The sequence below is a fragment of the Plodia interpunctella genome, chromosome 29 (genome assembly GCF_027563975.2).
Source record: "Plodia interpunctella isolate USDA-ARS_2022_Savannah chromosome 29, ilPloInte3.2, whole genome shotgun sequence".
NCBI lineage: Eukaryota > Metazoa > Arthropoda > Insecta > Lepidoptera > Pyralidae > Plodia > Plodia interpunctella.
Window position 1 is genome coordinate 3110416 of NC_071322.1, and position 20581 is coordinate 3130996.

The following is a 20581-nucleotide window of genomic DNA, read 5'->3' on the forward strand; positions in this document are numbered from 1 at the left end:
TCAATCTAATGTGATAAACACATCCGAAGTGACACATTATGCTTAATGCACATCCCTCACGCCAAAAAATATATATTACCTTACAGAAAAGCTATTTAAGATTTTGACCGCGGCTTCGACCGCGTAAATTTCTCTGCAAAAGCGGAACAGACACGATTTTCATAAAAATTTTCACCCCCCATTCAGTTGGTGATTGAGTTTTGAAAAAGTAGCCAATTTTCGCACGGGGATTTTTAACTACATGCATACCATTTTTTATCAAAATCGGTCCAACGGCTTAACCGTGAAAGCGGAACAGACAGACGGACAGACTTTCGCTATTATAGTATTCGTATATCTTCTAAACTTTGTCATATTTTATTTAATCTTCTTATTTTTGTTATCGAATCGCCTAAAGGCATCTGACATGACTTTTACGTCTACCTACCGCCATCTAGTGGCAAGTAATCGCATGCACACTAGCGAACTAAGCTAGTGTGCAGGTTTCCTCACGACGTTTTCCTTCAAGAAGCAAGTGTTGGTCTATGAAAACTACTATACACGATTCAGATTGGTATGCAAACTCATGTGACACGAGTGGGATTCAAATTATCTTATTTTATATACTAATTGTAAAGAAATATCCAATCCTGAGATAAAATATTAACAAATAAAACAACAAAATGATTTATACTTATTTTTTAATATTTACAATGTCAACACTTCAACATTAGGTAACATTTTCATATAAGATTCGTCGTAATAGTAAACTTGTAACTTTCCACTAGTAAAGGTACCTTTAGGGCTTTTTTTTTAATTTGATATCTAATAACTAGTTGGTGACCAATTAAATATTTTAGCTGACCGAATATATTTTTTGCTCGCCAAAATGTGGTTAATTTAAACGGTCAGTCCTCGTAACTTCACTGACCGTTTAAATAACACCCTTACAGAAACGTGTGTCACTAAAAATCGACCTTAAGTACATATTACTCGTGGAAAATCACATCTAAACATAAACACACTCGTAATGCGCTAGATAGACTCGCTCGCTGCGAACGCCACACAGACAAAAGACACTGAGAAACGCGAGTGTTGTTAGTTCACGGTAATTCATTAAGAGACTCGGGTCGCGGCGCGAATCTGTCTGGCGCTTAATAAAATAATCAAAATTGATAATAATGTGTAAAAAAAATGCACTCAAAAATTATATTCAATTTTTTTACTAAATAAACTGATAATATTATAAAGTAACAGAAAAAGAAAATAGAAAAAAAAAATTGTAATAGTCTGTCAAGAATGTGAAGAAAATAATTGAGGACTGGCAACACTGCGTATTTATGAACCAATATTGGCCATTATATTTGGTGTTGCAATGGCAAAAAAAATTTAGTTCGTTAAAAAATCGTTTTCTTCTCTTCCTTGACAGAGGGTTATATGTCGATGTGTGCAAGATTCGTATAATTATATGATAAATATAATAACCTAAAATCAAATGGAAAAAGTAATTTAAAAAATAAGGAATGATAATAAAGGAATGATTTAATGGTATTATCACAAACATATTTTATATTTAGGCTACCGGGCAATATTTATTTTCGATGAATATAACAATTATATAATCGTGAGAGAAATAATCACGTTATTAATCGAAGTAATTCCCAAAATATAACAAAAAACAATTCACATTTCGGAGGATACCAAAACGCTTCATAGTAAATATACATACTTGAGTGATGAAATGCCAAAAATTGACTGTTCTGTCAATTCGATCTAGAGATCAAACTTTTGGGAATTCTATGGATAAACTTAGATTAAAAAGTCGTTGTTAATTAATCATACAATGCCCGATCGCCTTTTGTACGTCAAGACAAAAAGTTACTATAAAAATACAATTTACGGTTAGAATTGGCAAGATGATTATTAAATTCGATACAGTTTTAATACTTCGACATGCAAAATTATATATAATCATTATATATGAACGATATAAAAAAAATTATAAGCATTTTACAAGAAAAAAAATTAGGAATATTAGAATAATATATAATAATTATATATATGTGTACATATAGCTATGAAATATTCATTTATACTATTCCAATAGTATAAATTAACATATATAAATAGTATAAATATTCACTTATACTAATCCAATATTATAAATTAATATACCATAGCTCTGATTTTTCGTGGTTGTCACTTTTGGTATATAACTGTTGTAGAAATTAAAAATTGCCTGTGTATTTATAACAATGGCAAGCATAAATAAATTCGAAACATTAAAATTTCAAAGTAAAATCGAATTGATTACATGTAAGGTGGTTGCAAGAAATTCACAAAACAAAAAACTAACCTATAAAATCTTTGATTCCTGACGTAATACCAAATACATAAAATTAAGATTGGGACTGGCGTCAGTGCAGCATTCATTAAAAAAACATTTTCCATAAGTTTAGTTCCTCACCAGCGGCGCTACTATCGAGAAAAATCATAAAAAATCTATTTTAACATCAAATTAGTTTTAATATTAGTTTTAAATGTACACTGTTATGTTGTGTACACAATAAAGTAGCGCCATCTGGTAGGACTTAAGGTTCGCTGCCTTCATAAGAAGACCAAAAACTGGTCAAGATTCAATATTTTAAGTATACAATCATCAAAGTACAATATAAGTACTGATTTTCGAAAAATTCGATAGCTATAGTAATAACATATATTTTAAATTACTATTTTTGTGCATATTATTAACGGAAGCCTCATCGGGTAACTATTTTATTTAAACTAAGTTAATTTATTAATTGACACCACGGCGTGGACCGAGAAAATTATAGACAGAGACAGAGACAACGAGCTAGCGTAGCCAAATGTTATATTAGCACTCTGTCCCGTTTCCTCTCGTGTTTCTATTACGCTTTACCCTTAATAGTTTTCTCTGTCTAAAATTGGACAGCGTAGCCATAAGAGACAGAACTATTCCATACAAATGTTGCGCCAATAATAATGCGCGTCAGCATAACATGCAAAAACGACACGCTATATTTACTTATCCTTACATATTATAAAACAAAGTCCTCTGCCGCGTCTGTCTGTCTGTTCGCGATAAACTCAAAAACTACTGCGGGTCTTCATGCAGTCTTCACCAATAGATAGTTTGATTCCTGAGGAAAAGTTTAGATCTATATTTTATTATGTTTTTACCCCAGGCGAAGCCTATAAATCGATAAATGATAATAGCTCTTTATTACTTATGTACTTCTAGTATGTGTCTTTCTTGAAAATATGAAGATGTCTATAAGTTTCTTAGTCTACACATCAAGGAATAAAGATGAATATCTGTCACTGTCAATGTCACTTTGACATTTGTAAACCTGTATTGCTATTATTTGGTCCTTATTGTATAAATGTGCGTATCTACCATAAACAGGCGAATTACACGCTTAAAATAATTCGTAACCTTTTAAAAAAAATCAAAGAAAATCACTTGCCTGTTTGCATTTCTCCCTAAAATGATAAATAAACTAAATAATATAAAAAAAATATAATTTTGATCCTTTTTCGAACAATCAAAATAGCAATTTTCGGATCGGACTCACGTCAAACTTTCTGATCTTTCAACTCGCTCTCTCTTCTAGCCCTCTCTCTTTTCCTCCAATTGATTATAGGCATCAACAACCACAGGGCCGCTCCGCACACGAAAATCATACCAAACGTGACAAACATACTGGTGTAATTCTTTTCTCTCTCAAACCACAACCCGCAAATAGGCGGCCCGACTAATTGCAACAAGCCGTTCACAAAAAGACTTATACCGTACGTCGACATCAGCCTCTCCACGCCCAGGATTTCCGCCATAACTAAAGTCGTGACGCCGTTGTTAACACCGGACGCTAAACCGAAAAATCCACAACAAACGCTTATAGAAACGTAGGTGTGCAAAAATGGCAACACGGTTAATGCTATGCCAGAGAAGAAGAGACCGCCGACGAAGTAGAAAGTTTTCGGCATGAAATCCAAATCGCAGAGCGCGGAGCCGCCGATGCGGCCGACCAGGTCCAGCGCCGCCGCCGCGCTCAGCAGCAGCGCGCCCTGCGACTTGTCGAAGCCGATCGCCTGCGCGTGCGACGGCAGCAATATTATGAAGTTCGTACACGAAATAGCGACAGTGCTGCTCGAAATCAATATCACCAAATATGTCGGATCGGTCAGCAGGCTTATATCGAAAAATCTGTTAGGCTCCATGTCTTTTTTCTTCTTGCAACAGAAGCAGCAATATGCCACGTCCGCCACCGAATCTGTTATAGATTTCAGTGAGAACTGTGACGCGAATTCGTTGGGTTTCTCGAAGGCCGATAGAGTTGATCCGTGGAAAGGAGTCGACACGTATGCAAAACTCGATGTGCTATAGTTCCTCTTCGGTCCAGCGGAACTTAATCGTCTGGAAACCGCTTCTTGCGAACCTAATTTTTTAGCATCGGCAATTCCGTCTAAAGTTACAGAACTGTTGGTTGTTTTAGGTGGTTTTGTATAAGAAAGTTTACGTTTGGACAAATTGTGTTTGAGTTGGTTTTGCGATGGGATTGATGACATGCAATTTTGGCTGTTGTGCAGGGACGGCGGTAAGGCGTCTTTGGTTTGGCCGTTCGCAACGCCTTCTTGTATGCTCTCCATGTTGTTCATGTTGTACGTCTCTATTGGTTCATCCTCTTCGAACAAAATGTCGTCCTGAAAGGTAAATATTATAAATCTAATGTCAATTTTGATGCGCAACTTACACATAATTTTTTTTATTTATTAAAATATAAACAGCTGGTTACATTCAATTTAAAATGACAAGGATGACTGGCCCGATCTCGCTGATAACTTAAAAACATTACAAGAAAATCATATTTAAAAATTTATTAAAACACTTGACCGTCACTGGAAGCTTTATAATGAGAGTGGCGTGACTGCCTTCCGTCGAATTGTATCAGTTTTCGTATTTTTATCCGCCTCGTTTCCGGTTTTTAGTGGCGCCACCTGGCTGTCGCGCGCCATTTTGTTTCTTAGTAGACGGCGCGCCATTTTGAGTCATTGGCGTTTTAGATTCCGTCAAAGCACCACGCCACCATCACCACTTTTTTACCAATCTATCTTGATATAAGTCTTAACAGAAGACTTATATCAAAAAGTATTCAATGTGCTTGTTAATAATGAAGTACAAGCTTATTATTTGATCGAATAAATAAATTGTTGCGTGTTTTCATATTTTTAACGGTTTTCCGTTCGGATTACACGCATTTTATACAAATTAAATTCAGTTTTTTCGTACATGTAAAAAAAAATTGACTTGAAGTATAATAATAGATCCTAATTACAGCAATGGATAATCGCGAAGTCGAAAGAGATATCGCGAACCAGACTGCAGGGCCCCGCCGTTCCACAAGCCAGTTCGTAGCAACAGCAGCGACAGCGGGACTAGTAGCAGCTCATCGAGCTCCTCATCCAACAACAAACGAAGCAGGCGTTCCCGCCGCCGGAGAAAGACAAGTAAGAGAATTTCCAATTCAGATACTATAGACAAAATATTTCAAGAAATGAGCGAACTACGCAAGCATATTTTAACAAATACCGATTTCGCTCACGAAAATGTGTCCATTGCCTCTGGAGTTAGTGGAGACCTTAATAATGCAATCGGCGATCAACATTTTGATGATAACCCTCAAGCTGTAAATAGAGATTTCACTTTTGATATAGAAACCAAGCTTAAGGAACCATTTGTTCTTAAGACCCCAGAACATTTTTTAAACATGCTTACGAACGTACAAAGACTGGGAAGTACTTCATGGTCCGAAGTTCATTATGCTGAAACGCAAAAATTGTACAATCCCACACCTGGCTTTGTAGAGTTAGAAACAAACGAAGAGGTTAAGGCAATCCGCAATTTTCTTTCTTAGGCCCACAATACAGAATTCACTGTCGATGACTTGAAAAAGTTGATGAACTGTTCCAGAAAGGAGAATTTCATAAAATTTCTTCCGATCTACTACAACTTGTATGCGGCCACAGAGCGGAAAGCATTGAAATGCGTCGCGAATCTATCACGTCAGGCCAAAGATCCATAGCTAAAAGCGTCATTAAATAGGATCCCTCCTTCAGGCAACAATATATTCAATGCAGAGCTTTTTACCTCTACGTTAGAAAATGCCGGTGGTGTGCGAAAATCGTTTTGGCCTCCCAAAACCAATAACCAAGCTCAGACAAGGTCAAGTCAAGCACGGCTAATAATCGCGGCCGCTCCTCGCGGGGGCAAAGCACGCGTAAACCAGCGGTTCCATCGCGTGGAACCTCATGCAATTACATTGAACCAAGCTGCAGCACACACACACATGCTTGCCCTCAACAAAAGAGATTCATTTCATCACACAGGCTCGCGGCCGGGACGTGATAGTCACCAAGGCCGTAAAAACGCAACTGGATCTTCCTCCAGAGGAAACCGGAAAAAATATAAACAATGACTCGAGACGGTTCGAGGCTGGTCAACTAGTGCATTACCAATCACATTGGAGGGATATGGGTGCGCCAGAAATAGTTTTAAAACTAATCAGAGGGTAACGCATACCATTCATTCGGAAACCACCTCTCATTTATCCAAACTATCAGAGAGCCCATTCCAAACTCCGATATCAAAACAAATGTCTGCAACCATTCAAGAAATGAAAAACCATGGTGTTTTGGAAGTAGCTCGGCCTTCAGCCAGTTTCCTTTCCCCCAATTTCCTAAGACCAAAACAAGACGGATCTGCACGTCCAGTATTCAATCTGAAAGCACTCAAAGATCATGTTCTCACAGAACCATTTTGGTAAATATGCACCATGTCCCAGACTTTTTCCAAGCTCGGGATAGGATGTGCAAAATAGACTTATCACAAGCTTACTTCCACTTGACGATAGCCCAATCCCACAGGCGATTTTTACGTCTCATATACAATCAGGAATTACTAGAAATGACATGCCTCCCATTCGACCCAACACAGCCCCAAAAACCTTTTCTATTCTAACCAATTTGATAGCGCAAACGCTACGAGCACAGTGGAATATAAGAATTCTTGTGTACATGGACGATTTCCTAATTGTCCACCAAAATCCACATACCTTGCGGCATCACGTAGCAACCGCTGTTCAAGTACTACAAAAGTTAGGATGGAAAATAAATTTCCTAAAACTCGCTCCTCACAGTAGACGGCTTTTATGAACCAGGCAGAAGTTAAAAGGAAAGCTTCCAGTGAGGTAAGTATTTTAATATATGCATTTTATTTCAGGTAAGACGCTGCTATTTTGAAAAATTTCGATTTTAGTTAAGTATATATATTTTTTATTTAATCACATATTTTTAATTATCGATTGTATTTTATTACATTTAGCTTATGTTACATTTTTTAGTAGAATAAGATCAATTTAGTATAAAAAAAAAATATATTTATTTTTAGGAAAATCAACAGCTATATGTACAGAACAGTTGCTTAAAATAAAAATCGGAAAGCTAATTACAGGTTCCCACTAATAAAAAAAAATGTGTACTATTATTTTAATTTAGCGTTTTAACATGAATAGCCAAATGAACACATTTACGAATACCATGGTAGTTACTACCATTCGAGTTACCGGTAACCGCTTCACCTACATTCTACATGTTAAAAAAAATCTAGCAACTATAACATATATCGATAACCACTTTCGTTATCTACCAAAAAACCACACGCTTAGCGATTATAACGTTATGTAGGCTCCACACTGTCACGGAACTCGAGATACACGCCGACGCCGAACGACGCCAATATTGCATAGTTTGTATGTGTCCTTTTATTTACCGCAATGAAAAAGGTGCAGTGTGTAACGAATCTGTCAAAGTTTGACGTATTGGTCCGCGATAGCGTGAAGCCGGCATTACAAGTGCGTTTTGAAAATGAAACTATACCCGCTAGATGGCGCTGTTATAAGGAAAGTGATTATTTGGTGAGCGTAAGCGCAGATTTTAGATTTTCGACTGTGTGTATTTATTTTATACTTCTCTTAAAAAATGGTATATCTTTTTTAAAATATACAATAAATATTATTTCAGTCTGTAATAAAAAAAATATTAAAAGAAAATAAAAGTCTACAACACAGTCAAAATCCTGAATCTCTAATAGTTTTAATAGCGAATATTATATGTTATCTGTTAGTTATGAAGTTATTTATTTCTTTTTAGCTATCAGTCGTCGTCGCATTAAAAATTTAAATATCAATGGATTAGCAAAGTAACTTATATATATATATATATATATATATATATATATATATATATATATATATATATATATATATATATAAATAAAATGAATGTTATAATAGATAAAAATTATAATGAGCTAAGAATTATTTATTTCGATTATTACAGATAACAACCAGAGACAACGAACGAGCACAGACAAGACAAAGCAGGCATAGACTACGATATATACGTCATTTTCATTTTATTAAATCGATGATTTGTGGTCAATTTATAGTTTTTTTTTATGTTATAACAATCCTTGGCAAAAAAAATATGTAATACTTTTTAAAAAAAATCCATGATCTTTAACATGTTAAAATCACGGATTTACGCACATGTTGTTTTTGTTAATTTGCACAATAAAAAATTATATAAAAATGACGTAAACTATCACACCGTGTCAGAAACAAACGTAGAATAGTAAAAAAAAATGTGTCGCTTACTTCAAATGCCTTGATGTCACCGAAATGATGCTTGGTGCATATGACAGGGCCGTTTCATTTTCAAAAAACACTTTTTTTTGTTGTTATTATTAACGAAAAAAAAAACCATTTGCTTTGTTTTGCGTAAACATTTCTTAAATAAAGAACACATTGAATGCCAATGTGCATTTCTATAAAATGAAAATAATTTTTTTTTTTAACCGCGACGCAAAAAGATGGGTGTTATAAGTTTGACCGCTAAGTGTGTCTGTCTGTCTGTGTACGTGCCACCGTAGCTCATCAACGGGTGAACCGATTTGGATGAGGTATTTTTTATTTCATAGCAAATTTTTATGCGGTGGTTCTGTGATATGTTTGATCAAAATCGGTTCAGCCGTTCAAAAGTTGTAGCGAAATAAATAATGAAAATCGGGGGTTTTTAATTTGTCTAACAAATAAACTTGTATTAAATTACTTTATCGGAAAAACGTATGTATATTTAACATTATATTATAACATATATTTATCAATATGATACCACGAATCAGCACGAGTTCAGACAATCATTAAACAATTGCTGATTCATACATTTTCTTTTGAAATGAATTAGCTTTATTGTATTAAACATGGTTACATACATTTTCTCTCCAAGTTAATAAAGATTTTTATGGAACAAATGATTTTTTTTCGCGATTTCGGTGTTGCTCTCATACGAAAAGTCAGTTCAGTGTGGACTGAACATGTTAAAAGGAAAGCATTGCCTATGTATAAAAAGTAACCACGTATTGTTAAAAATCTGTTATTAAATAAATTATTACTATACTAGCTGCGCTCCGGTGTTTAGCTCCCGTGGGAATTTCGTAATAAAAAATACCCTATGTGCTATTCCAGGTTATATTCTACCCGTGTACCAAATTTCATTACAATCGGTCCAGTAGATTTTGCGTGAAAGAGTAACATACACACATTATCACAAACTTTCGCATTTATAATATTAAGTAGGATTACCTGTGGTCCTTCCTCGTCTTCCTCAGGTTCCTTATACTTCTTCACCATATGTTCTTCAACAGGTTGGAACAACAGCGCTGCAGCCCACACGTTCAACATTATACCGCCTAGGATTAGCACCGCGCCTCTGAAAAAACATACATTGTTATAATTACCAAAATAAAAATTTAATTCTTCTCAATAGATGGCGTTTTACAAATAGAAACTTAATTCTTCTCAATACATGGCGTTTAACAAATAGAAACTTAATTCTTCTCAATAGATAGCGTTTTATAAATATTTTAACAAAATAGAAACTATTATTTTCAATAGATGGCGCTTTTACAAATATTTTAACAAAATAGAAACTATTTGTTTGTTTGTTTGTAAACTCTTTATTGCACGAAGAAAACACATACAAAGAAAGCAGTGAAATAAAGAAAGAAAGCAGTGAAATAAAGAAAGAAAGCAGTGAAATAAAGAAAGAACGCGTACAAAGGCGGACTTATCCCAGAAAGGGATTTCTTCTAGTCAACCAAGTATTTGAAAGGAATAAATTCAACACACAAAGTAAGGTAGCGTAAGATAAACGTGCAAAGTGAAGAAAAAAGAAGTACACGAAACATCAAGTATCAACAAGCAATGAAAACTTAAGTAAGTATACTTTATTAAAACTACACACAATAAGTATAAAAACAAAATAATAAAAATATAATAAAACCATATATAAATACTAATATAAATAATTAATTATAACACTCAAATATCTGAGGCCTGTTCAAAGTGTCCCTTCAGCTGGGATTTAAAAGAGGCAAGTGAGGGAGCCACCTTTATTTCAAGAGGAAGACTGTTCCACAGTTTCGCAGCACGCACAGAGAATGAGAGAGCAAAGGTCCGAGATGCACAAGAAGGAATTTGTAACTTAGGAACATTACATGACCGTAAGCGGCTATCAACATCACGGAAAGAGAATTTTTCATGAAGGTATTCAGGGAAAGACGGGTTAAAAAGAACATTATACAGAAGAGAAAGAATATGTAAGTTATGGCGAAGGCGGATGGGCAGCCAATTTAACTGACGACGAAAGTCAGAAACATGGTCAAATTTGCGAAGACCGAAAATAAAGCGAATGCCCTGATTCTGCAATCGTTCCAGCCTATCATACTGCTCCTCCGTGACATCCAAGAAGGCAACATCAGAGTAGTCAAGAAAAGGAATAAGAAGAGATTGAATAAGGAGAGTTTTAGTGACAGTGGGAAGAAAAAACTGCAACCGGCGAAGAGCATGAAGTGAAGCAAAAATTTTGCGGCTAATCTCATCAATGTGCTGGGTCCAAGAAAGCGTCTCGTCCATGATGATGCCAAGATTCTTAACAAAAGGAGATAAAGGAATGGTTTTGTTGTCAAGAACAAGATCGGGCACCACCAGATCTTTAAATTTATTAATATAAAAAGGACTACCTATAACAATGGCCTGAGATTTTCCGGCGTTAACTAAAAGCCCGAACTGATGAGACCAAGTCGCAATTTTATTCAAGTCCGAATTAATGGTGGAGAAAGCGTCCTGAATGTTTTCTAACGGGGCAGCTGAGTATATTTGAAGGTCATCAGCGTATAAATGAAATTTTGAGGAGAGAGAATTCGTGATGCCATTAATAAAAATCGAGAAAAGAACAGGAGAAAGTATGCCACCCTGAGGAACACCGGCAGAGAGATCATACCAGTCCGATAAACAGTCATTAAATAGAACACATTGACGACGTCCGGTCAAATAAGACTTAAACCAACTAAGGGATAAAGGAGAAAAATTCAACTTATTCAAGAGGGCGATAAGAATGTCGAAATCCACAGCGTTGAATGCACTGGTAAAGTCTAAAAGAACAAGGACAGTCAGAAATTTTTTTAACTATTCTTTTCAATAGATGGCGCTTTACAAATATTTTAACAAAATAGAAACTACTATTTTCAATAGATAGCGCTTTACAAATATTTTAACAAAATAGAAACTACTATTTTCAATAGATAGCGCTTTACAAATATTTTAACAAAATTATTTTCAATAGATGGCGCTTTTGGAAGCGATTGAAGGTAAATTTTATGCCGGCTTCACACTGAGTGAAGTTCGCCAAATTTTGGCGGATTCGTTATACATTGCCGGTTTTTCATTGTGGTAAATAAAAGCACTCGTACTAAATACGCAATGTTGACGCACTCGCGTCGGCGTGTGTCCGAGTTCAGCGAGAGTGTGGAGCTGCAGCATTATGCCGAGATTATACGCGAGAAAATGAGCAAAATTCTGTAATATGATACAAATGTACCATTGTATTTAAATCTATACTAATTATTATAAAGAGGTAAGCGTTTGTGAGTTTGTATGTTTGAGGCGGGTAATTTCCACACTTCCGAATCGATTTCAATAATTCCATCACCATTTGAAAGGTACATTATCCAAGATTGCTATAGGCTATATTTTATCTCAAAATTAAGTATAGTAAAAGTTAAAAAATATAGTAACGCAGGGTGGATCTCCGAGCGTTTCGACCGCTGCGACCGCGCTGTCATTACAATCCGTCAATTTTCTTGACGAAGCAATAATTTCCAAAATCAATCAATCATTCATAGAATTGACATTGACCACAGAGTAGAGATTAATGATTTTCAATTAAAATAGTAAAACAAATACTACATTATTTTTACTTACATGTGTGTTATCATTATTTTGTATTGTGGTGTTTAATTTTGGCAATAAATGTTCATTCATTCAAATGAATGACGAATACTCACTTGTAACCGTAGGTCCCGAGCAGATACCGCAGCACGGGGGGCAGTATGATGCTGCCGAAGGCGGAGCCGGACATGCAGATGCCGTTGGCGAGGCCGCGCAGGCGCACGAAGTACGACGTCACTATGTACACCGTGGGGGGGAACGCTAGCCCCGCTCCCATGCCCACCATTGCGCCGAAACTGGGGATTTGTCATTTTATATTATGTTTATTGTACACTGTCCTAGGAACACCAAATTTCAACTTTCTACGCCCAGTAGTTTCGACTGTGCGTTGTCTGTCACTCAGTAACGCAAGAGTTTTATATATGTTACTGGCTAATCCCGATTTCAGGATAAACTAGTTTTACCTAGGCCAAACTGGTTTGGAGTAGGCTACACTAATTCGTCCTATCACATGTAGGAAAAATGAGTTTATCCAAGGCCAATGGTCAAACTAGTTTATACTGATAGATATAAACACACTCAGGTTAAACATGAATGATCTAGCTTAAATTAGTTTAGCCGAATCCAACAAACTAAGTCTCCGAAATAGCATTATAAATATAGCATATTTAATAAAAAAAAATACTAATTTAATACTAAAAATAATATTAAAACATATTATTAAAAATACTTTATTAATTGTTAAACACATTCTAACATTGTTTGTTTTACCGTTATCGTTTTAATGAAATTATTAATTTTAATTAAATAGTATTTTATTCAATTTACCTATTTATTTTGTCTTTCTAGATATTCTATAATGTTTAGACGAGGCCATGCCAGTTTATCCTGAGTAATCTAAGTTATCCTAATAGAAATACACACTGTATTTCTATTAGGATAACTTAGTTTGGCCTAGACTAAACTGGTTTATCCTATTGGGCTTAGGACGAACTAGTTTAGCCTAGGCTATACCAGTTTATCCTACAGTGTAGTGTAGGGGAGCACTAAGAATTTCCTGGAATTCCCACGGGAAACGGTTTCTATTAGTCAATGGAGTTAAGATCTGTCAAGGATTTTTTAAGTTCGTGGGGCAACAAAATCGGTTAAATCCTTTTTGCAATATTCAAAATTTTCTAAAAACTCATCAAAATTTTATTGTGTTCGCGAGCTCTAAGTTCGCGGCGAACAACTAGTTAGATAATAAATTGAATTGTAATTGGATAGTTTAAGATATATTTAAGTATATTCGAATACAATGTAAGTTGTTGTTATGAATAAATGAAATATATTAAAGTTTAAAGTAAATGCGTCCAGTTGTGAAATTACAAGCAAATTTTAAAATGAAGGTTTGTTCTTCACTCAGACCACGGGCTTCGCAGCGTCACAGCACAGAATACAACCGGGGAAAACACAAAGAGATTTGAGCTGTGAAGAAAAAAGGGGGCACTCACCTGAAATATAAAAACGTGATGCAGAACGCGAAACTGCTAGCGATCATGCCGAACGCAGCAAAACTGCCCCCAATAAGAGTCACCGTGCGATACGACCATTTCACTGACAATATCGACGAAAGAGGACCTGAAGATTAACAGGTTTATTCGTTAGACAAATTAAAAAAATCCACCAACTTTTAATAATATTAATTTCCCTACAACTTTTTAACGGCTGAACAGATTTTCATGAAACATGTCTGATGAACACTAGGGATAAAATTATCTATGACACAAAGACACTAAACGAAAATCGGTTCATCCGTTTCGGAGCTACGATGACATACATGTTAAACTTATAACACCCCTCTTTTTGCGTCGGGGATTTTCATGTCCGTGCTGTAAACGGCTGGCGGAAAAGAATCCATATTTTCATATTAAACCAACTAATATTATAAATGCGAAAGTTTTCAAGGATGTATGTATGCTTGTTTGTTACTATTTCACGCACAATCTACTGGACAGATTTCTATGAAATTTGGTACACGGGTAGAATATAAGACGGAGGAACGAAATTTGGTACCTACACGGATAGAATATAACCTAGAATAACACGGGCACTTTTTATCCAGAAATTCCCACGGGAGCGAAGCCCTGGGTCGAAGCAAGAACTAAGTAATAGAACTAATGCGAAAATCAGTTTAGCTTTCACGGCTAAACCGCTGGACCGATTTTAATGAAATTCGGTATGCATGTAGTTAAAAACACCCGTTCGAACATAAGCTACTTTTTTTCCAACATTAACCCCCAAATGACTAGAATGGGGGGGGGGGGGGTGGAAGTTTGCATGAAAATCATGTCTGTTCCGCGTTCGCGGGGAAACTCACGCGGGCGAAGCCGCGGGCAATAACTAATAAGTATATATTTTTTGTAGTTCTTACCCAAACTACTGTACAAGAAGTAGCACAAAGCGACGATTCCAGAAGATGCGGACGGCGTAGTCTCAAAAACATCGTAGAATTCGACCAATAGGACGCCGAAAGATTTTATAGTACCCGGGATTAGGATGTTCACAAGTGTTGCACCTAGAATCAAAAAATCGTTAAGTCTGTATGAATCCTACAATAAAAATGTGAATAATGGCAACACTGCCAGTTTTATACTTACGTGCATTCGGTCTTTTTACTATACTACGCTACCGTTTTTCTTTGTGTGCAAGCATTGTGTTTCCGTGCCAAAAAAAAATATATATATGTGGTTCTAATTACAGTGTTCCACTATACTCATAAACTAAATAAAATCAAACTACAGTTTATGGATATATTCAACTATAGTCCGTCCGTGTCCGAGTTCGGCGACAGCGTGGAGTTTGTCTAAGATTTTTATTTATAAGCCACTGATATTTGTATCAAGTCGTATACTGTACTTAAGGAAATATTTTTTTTAAATATATCATATCAGAGTCTTGTCCAAGTCTCAAAAATTCAGTGGATGGATTTAAGGATCATTGGCACAAGTTTATCATGAACAACGAAATCTCATATTTCTAACGAAGCATGAAAATGCAATAAATGTCAAAGATAACAAAATATGGAATCGAGATTAAAATCGATTATCGAGAACAATTTAGTGTAGAGATAATGGCGGCCAAAACTTTTCTTCTTCTTCAAGCGGTAATAGACTTTACATCCTACGGCACAGAGGTCAATATAGCGTGTATACATAAGACAGTGAACTGGACGACATTCAACGCTGGTTTTTCAGTCAAGCGACACTACACTCTATAGAGGTCAATGTAGCGTGTTTACCTACGAGCACGCACCAGCCCCACTGGCCGTCGGGGGGCACCATCTCCCAGTCCCGCTCTGGGGCAGGCCCGATGGTGAACCGACCCGCGCCCACCGCTGGGCCCACATCTTCTGGGAGTTTCACTGTGGACAAACAAAACATGTTAATGTATAATTGTATAATATGTGCGCGTTTAATACCTGTTTTAATTCCAACGAATACTATAAAGGCGACAGTAAGTTTGTTTCTTACCTCTTCACGCGTAATCTACTCAACCAATCTTCTTGAAATTTCGCATATATATAATTAAGAGTATGGAAAAGGACATAGGGTAACTTTCAAACCGGCAAAAATTGTTGTTCCCGTGGGATTTGCGAAAAACCTACATTCTAAGTGGCCCCAAATATAAAAACACTAGATGGCGCTGTGTGTATTTTAAGGTGGCGCTAAATGCTAATAAATACTTTGCAATAAAAACACTAGATGGCGCTTTGTGTAATTTTAATGGGCTATGGATATTTTAATTCAACCCATTTTAATACGAAGAAAAAACCGTTCCCGAGGGAATTTAAACGGGCGAAGCCGCGGGTAAACGTCTAGTTAATTAATTATGAAACGTGGAAGTCTAAAATTAGTCGCTATTACCGCCGCACAGAGACACATGCAGGATAACTTGACGTGTGAGTCGCTGTACGTACACACATGGTACTTCATCATCTGTGTTAATGAGTCATAAGATCTTATAAAATGCTTGACACGATGCCAACTAACTGTCATCACACTAATATACTATCGGCAAACAAACCCCAAGGAAACCTTAGTCGTGTCGTATAGGCGTGCCTCTTATTGAGCCACTAGATGTTGCCCGGGGCTTCGCTCCCGTGGGAATTTCCGTATAAAAGGTACCCTATGTGTTATTCCTGGTTATATTCTAGCCGTGTGCCAAATTTCATAACAATCCGTCCAGTAGATTTTGCGTAACAAAAGAAGAGTAACAAACTACACACATACGCACAAACTTTCGCGTTTATAATATTATAGTAGGACTAATCAAAAAACTACAAACTATACTCGCATTTCTGAACGACCGCTGCTGAGAAGAAAAACAGAAGAAAAAAAAAACTTTCAAATCAAGCTATTTAAACATAGCATATTGACATTTTTGCCTCCCGTGTGTGTTTTCCAGTACTCCAGAACTGGCCCCACTCCAACCCCACGTGTGGGCTATAAATACTTTTATTGCGTTGCTTAATTAAAGCTAGTTTAATTGCTTCCAAGGTCAAGTGTACACGTATACGTGTGTGTACTCGTTCAAACTTTAAAATGATATTTTCTTCGTGCTCCCTTACATTATATGTCGTAAGTATCTAGACTGTTACAATGCAGGATAATTTATACGAAGAATCAAATTAGATCGGAAAATCCATTTTAAAAAAAGTTATAAAAACAAACTCAACCATAGTAAAAAAAAAAAAACAAAAATTTCGTATCAAATTTTATTAAGAAGTCATTACCCGCAATATTTAAGGTAATCTGTGTAAGAAACATAGCTTCTGTCCCTGAGATATTACTGTATCGTGACGTCACGTTTTAGTGTCATTTGGACGAGCCCAAAAATGTATTTATTATATTTTTGTCATTACTATGAAAGCATTATTATATTGTTACAGTAATTTTTTCACACACCCTTTAGAAACACTTCTATATAAGGCAATTTTTTGTTTTGATGATTGTCAATATATTATTCCATGCAGCATTTATTTACTGCAGAGGTATATTTACGGTCGGATTCATAAAGGACGTTTGGACTCGAGCCAACACATGGAGCTGGAACGAAACGTACGGGGCGAGACACCGTCGAACAAACGTCCTAATAAATAAATTAATTAATTGGAAATAAAATAAATGTAATAATTAACAAATAATAATAAATAGAAAATAAATGATCTAGGTACTGAATGAAATTGAATCAATATTAAGTAATTATGGACAAGTCAGCCCCCTTCTGTGCTGTCCCCGTCAGGGTCCTTACTTGTTCTATCTATACTATTATTATAAAGAGGTAAGCGTTGGTGAGTTTGCATCTCAAAACTCCCACGGGAGCGAAGCCCCGGGCAACATCAAGTTATTTATAAGAATGATCTGTTACTTACATTAAGGATGCAAATAAAGAATTGAGAACAGTGCCAGTGTAATGCTTATAAAAATACGTGAGAAGAAACGAGACAAAGCGTCTTTTGCCCCTCATCATAGGTAAGATCCAATCTGCCACTTTTGTAGAAGATTAACATAAAACTTTCCGGCCCAATCCGACTGATCACATACAAAGAGGCAGATTGGGCCACGTGATGTGGGACAAAAGATGTCAGATGCTTTTGTCTCCTTTGTTATCATAATTTTTTTATAAGCATATGTATAGCTTTCTCTGTTTACGACGTAGACAGATCTTTCTACAAGAGATACACGTATTAGAAATACACGAGTAGTAACGGGACAAGGCGCTAATATCTTTTGTACGGTGTAAATAAAATTGCAAACATTCATTTAAGTATATTTTTATAACATTGATGATTTTGCCAAAAACCAAGAAATTCTGGCTTGATGTCGTCAAGGATGATACGCGTGCCAATGGTCTGACAACTAGGGACGCCGACGACCGTGCGAAGTGGAGACGAAACAGTAGGAAAGCAGTCCCTGGTCTCCGACGCTCAACGTCTGCGAAGAAACCGGGAATTCGTCCAGTCGAAACAGAGTAGCTTGACAAGTTATATCTACGTGTGTTTTCAGGGCATGAAATTAGCACCATAACAGGGATAAACAAATCGCTTTATCCATATTTCTTTGTTTTCAGAACAACCAAACCGACCGAATTTTCAGATTCGTATATTTCGATGTAACACTAAAAAGGAAACATATAGAAAAATAAATATGTTAATTCACATCGGCATATCTTCGAGTTCATTCCCAAAATAATCGTTGAATGCGTTAAACAAAGAGAAACGGATAAATCAATACTGGTAACTACCCACCTCGCTTTCCATCACAATCACTGGACTTTTCCTTCACTTCAACGCCAAAACAGTCAAATGAATGCATTCTTATGCACTGAATTGACTGTTGCGTGCGGCTAAATGATGAAACCTTGTACGCGTTATTTCAAATTGAACTTATTATGGGCGTATTTGGAACCTTCCATTAGTTAGTAGCGTGTCTGTGATCGAACGGTCCCAGGTTCTAATCTCAATGCATTCAACGTGACGAAAAAATGAAAGTCTAATCCTACAAGAGTCGATCCTGGGCACATTATCAGGTTACTCATCATTAGGTTATTAAATCCTACATATTATAAAAAGAAGTCTCTCTGTCCCGTCTGTGTGTTTGGACGCGATAAACTCAAAAACGTACCGTCGGATTTTTGTACGGTTTTCACTAATAGACATGCATATAATTTACTTGATTTTGCCCGTGGCTTCGCTCCCGTGGGAATTTTAGATAAAATATAGCCTATAGCAATTTTAGATAATGTACCTATCTAATGGTGAAAGAATTTTTGAAATCGGTTCGGTAGTTTTGGAGATTACTCTTTATAATATTGATTCACAGTACCTAAATATACGTCTATATACCAGCGTTTTGTTTACATATTCTATTACGATAATTACACAAACTAACAAACGCTTAACTCTTTATAATAATACTATAAATTACGGTTTTACCCGAGCGAAGCCGCTGGTATCATAATAAACACATTGGGATCGTGCGAACTGAAGCGACGTTAAAATGATCTATTCTGTAGGAACAGGTGACGAAATTTAACTTGCACGATTTGGTTACATACAGATCGAAGACACAGAAGGCCTACCACGAGACATAAAAACGCGCAGCACGTTACTAACGTGTATATGCTGTCTCTTTTTCCCATATCGTGTACGAGTCGTGTAAAAACCGTTTTTGAAAAATAATTAATTTCTGACACAACCTTTTTTGTTGTCAGAGAGATCTTACTATACAATTCAATGTGTGACGAAAAAAAAAAATGTCCGTGAAGTAAATCGTTGAGGAGTTGCCACGTCTGGCTGGACCTGTTCCTGAGTGCACCATCAGGTCATGCTTATCGTAAGATACTTAAACGCTTCAAAAATGTGTTGCAAGATTTCACCCGAGACATAGGGACATATAGTTACATTGCAAGTTAAATGAAAAGTACGAAAAAAAGACAGATCATGTGGACGCAATGAGATGCTATGTTTCGTGGTAACTCCCCAGTGTAATGAGGATCAGTAGCGGACGGGTCAAAATAAAAGCTTGTAAAAAATGTGTTTTTATATTTTGCGAAACCCTAAATTCCACAATATCACTTGTCAGAATTTTCAATCTATTTTTAATTGTTGTAAAATAACACTGAAAGTTTAATGGCCGGTTGTGTTAAAATAATTTGAATTTCAAAGACTGATCGACGGATGCACTAATTTCAGTTATATAATTAAGTCATTAGCGTTAATTAGATGTACTGTGATTCTTGCACACGTTCGTGTATTAATCTAGGTAGGATAATCTCCGAAACTACCGAACCGATTTCAAAAATTATTTCACCATTAGGAAGGTACATTATCCAAGATTGCTATAGGCTATATTTTATCTTAAAATTTCCACGGGAGCGAAGCCCCGGGCAACATCTAATCCGTAATAAAGTTAAAGCACACTTTTAAAAGTATGTTTGTTGTTGACAAAACATACTTTACTTTAAAAAAATTAACTTTGTGAGGGTTGGTATGGTATTATGGACCAAACTTATCTATGAAAGAAATTACATGCCACGACTGCAAAAGCAATAAAAATGGCGATAAACATGTGTTATAAGAGCTAAATAGGTGTACATATTCTTAGAAATTGACTCACCAAATATATAGTGAACAATAGTTTTCCTAATCATAGTTAATAATATATATGCAAAATTATGTTTGTATTGTTTGT

General features: G+C 36.0%; 1 protein-coding gene across 3 annotated transcripts in view; it reads right to left on the reverse strand.

Annotated features, from left to right (window-relative positions):
- The window catches only part of hrm (hermes), a 45723-nt gene that overhangs the window by 5707 nt on the left and 19435 nt on the right, over positions 1–20581 (reverse strand). For 2 of the 3 annotated variants that reach the window (XM_053766684.2, XM_053766686.1), the window contains 5 exons: positions 15628–15750; positions 14761–14904; positions 13841–13967; positions 12464–12643; positions 9702–9828 (listed from right to left, as the gene is read on the reverse strand). In XM_053766684.2, coding sequence (XP_053622659.1) covers positions 9702–9828; positions 12464–12643; positions 13841–13967; positions 14761–14904; positions 15628–15750 — 701 coding nt within the window. Of the gene's footprint in view, positions 1–663; positions 4705–9701; positions 9829–12463; positions 12644–13840; positions 13968–14760; positions 14905–15627; positions 15751–20581 lie in introns of those variants that run through there. The other variant, XM_053766685.2, reaches the window with a different exon arrangement.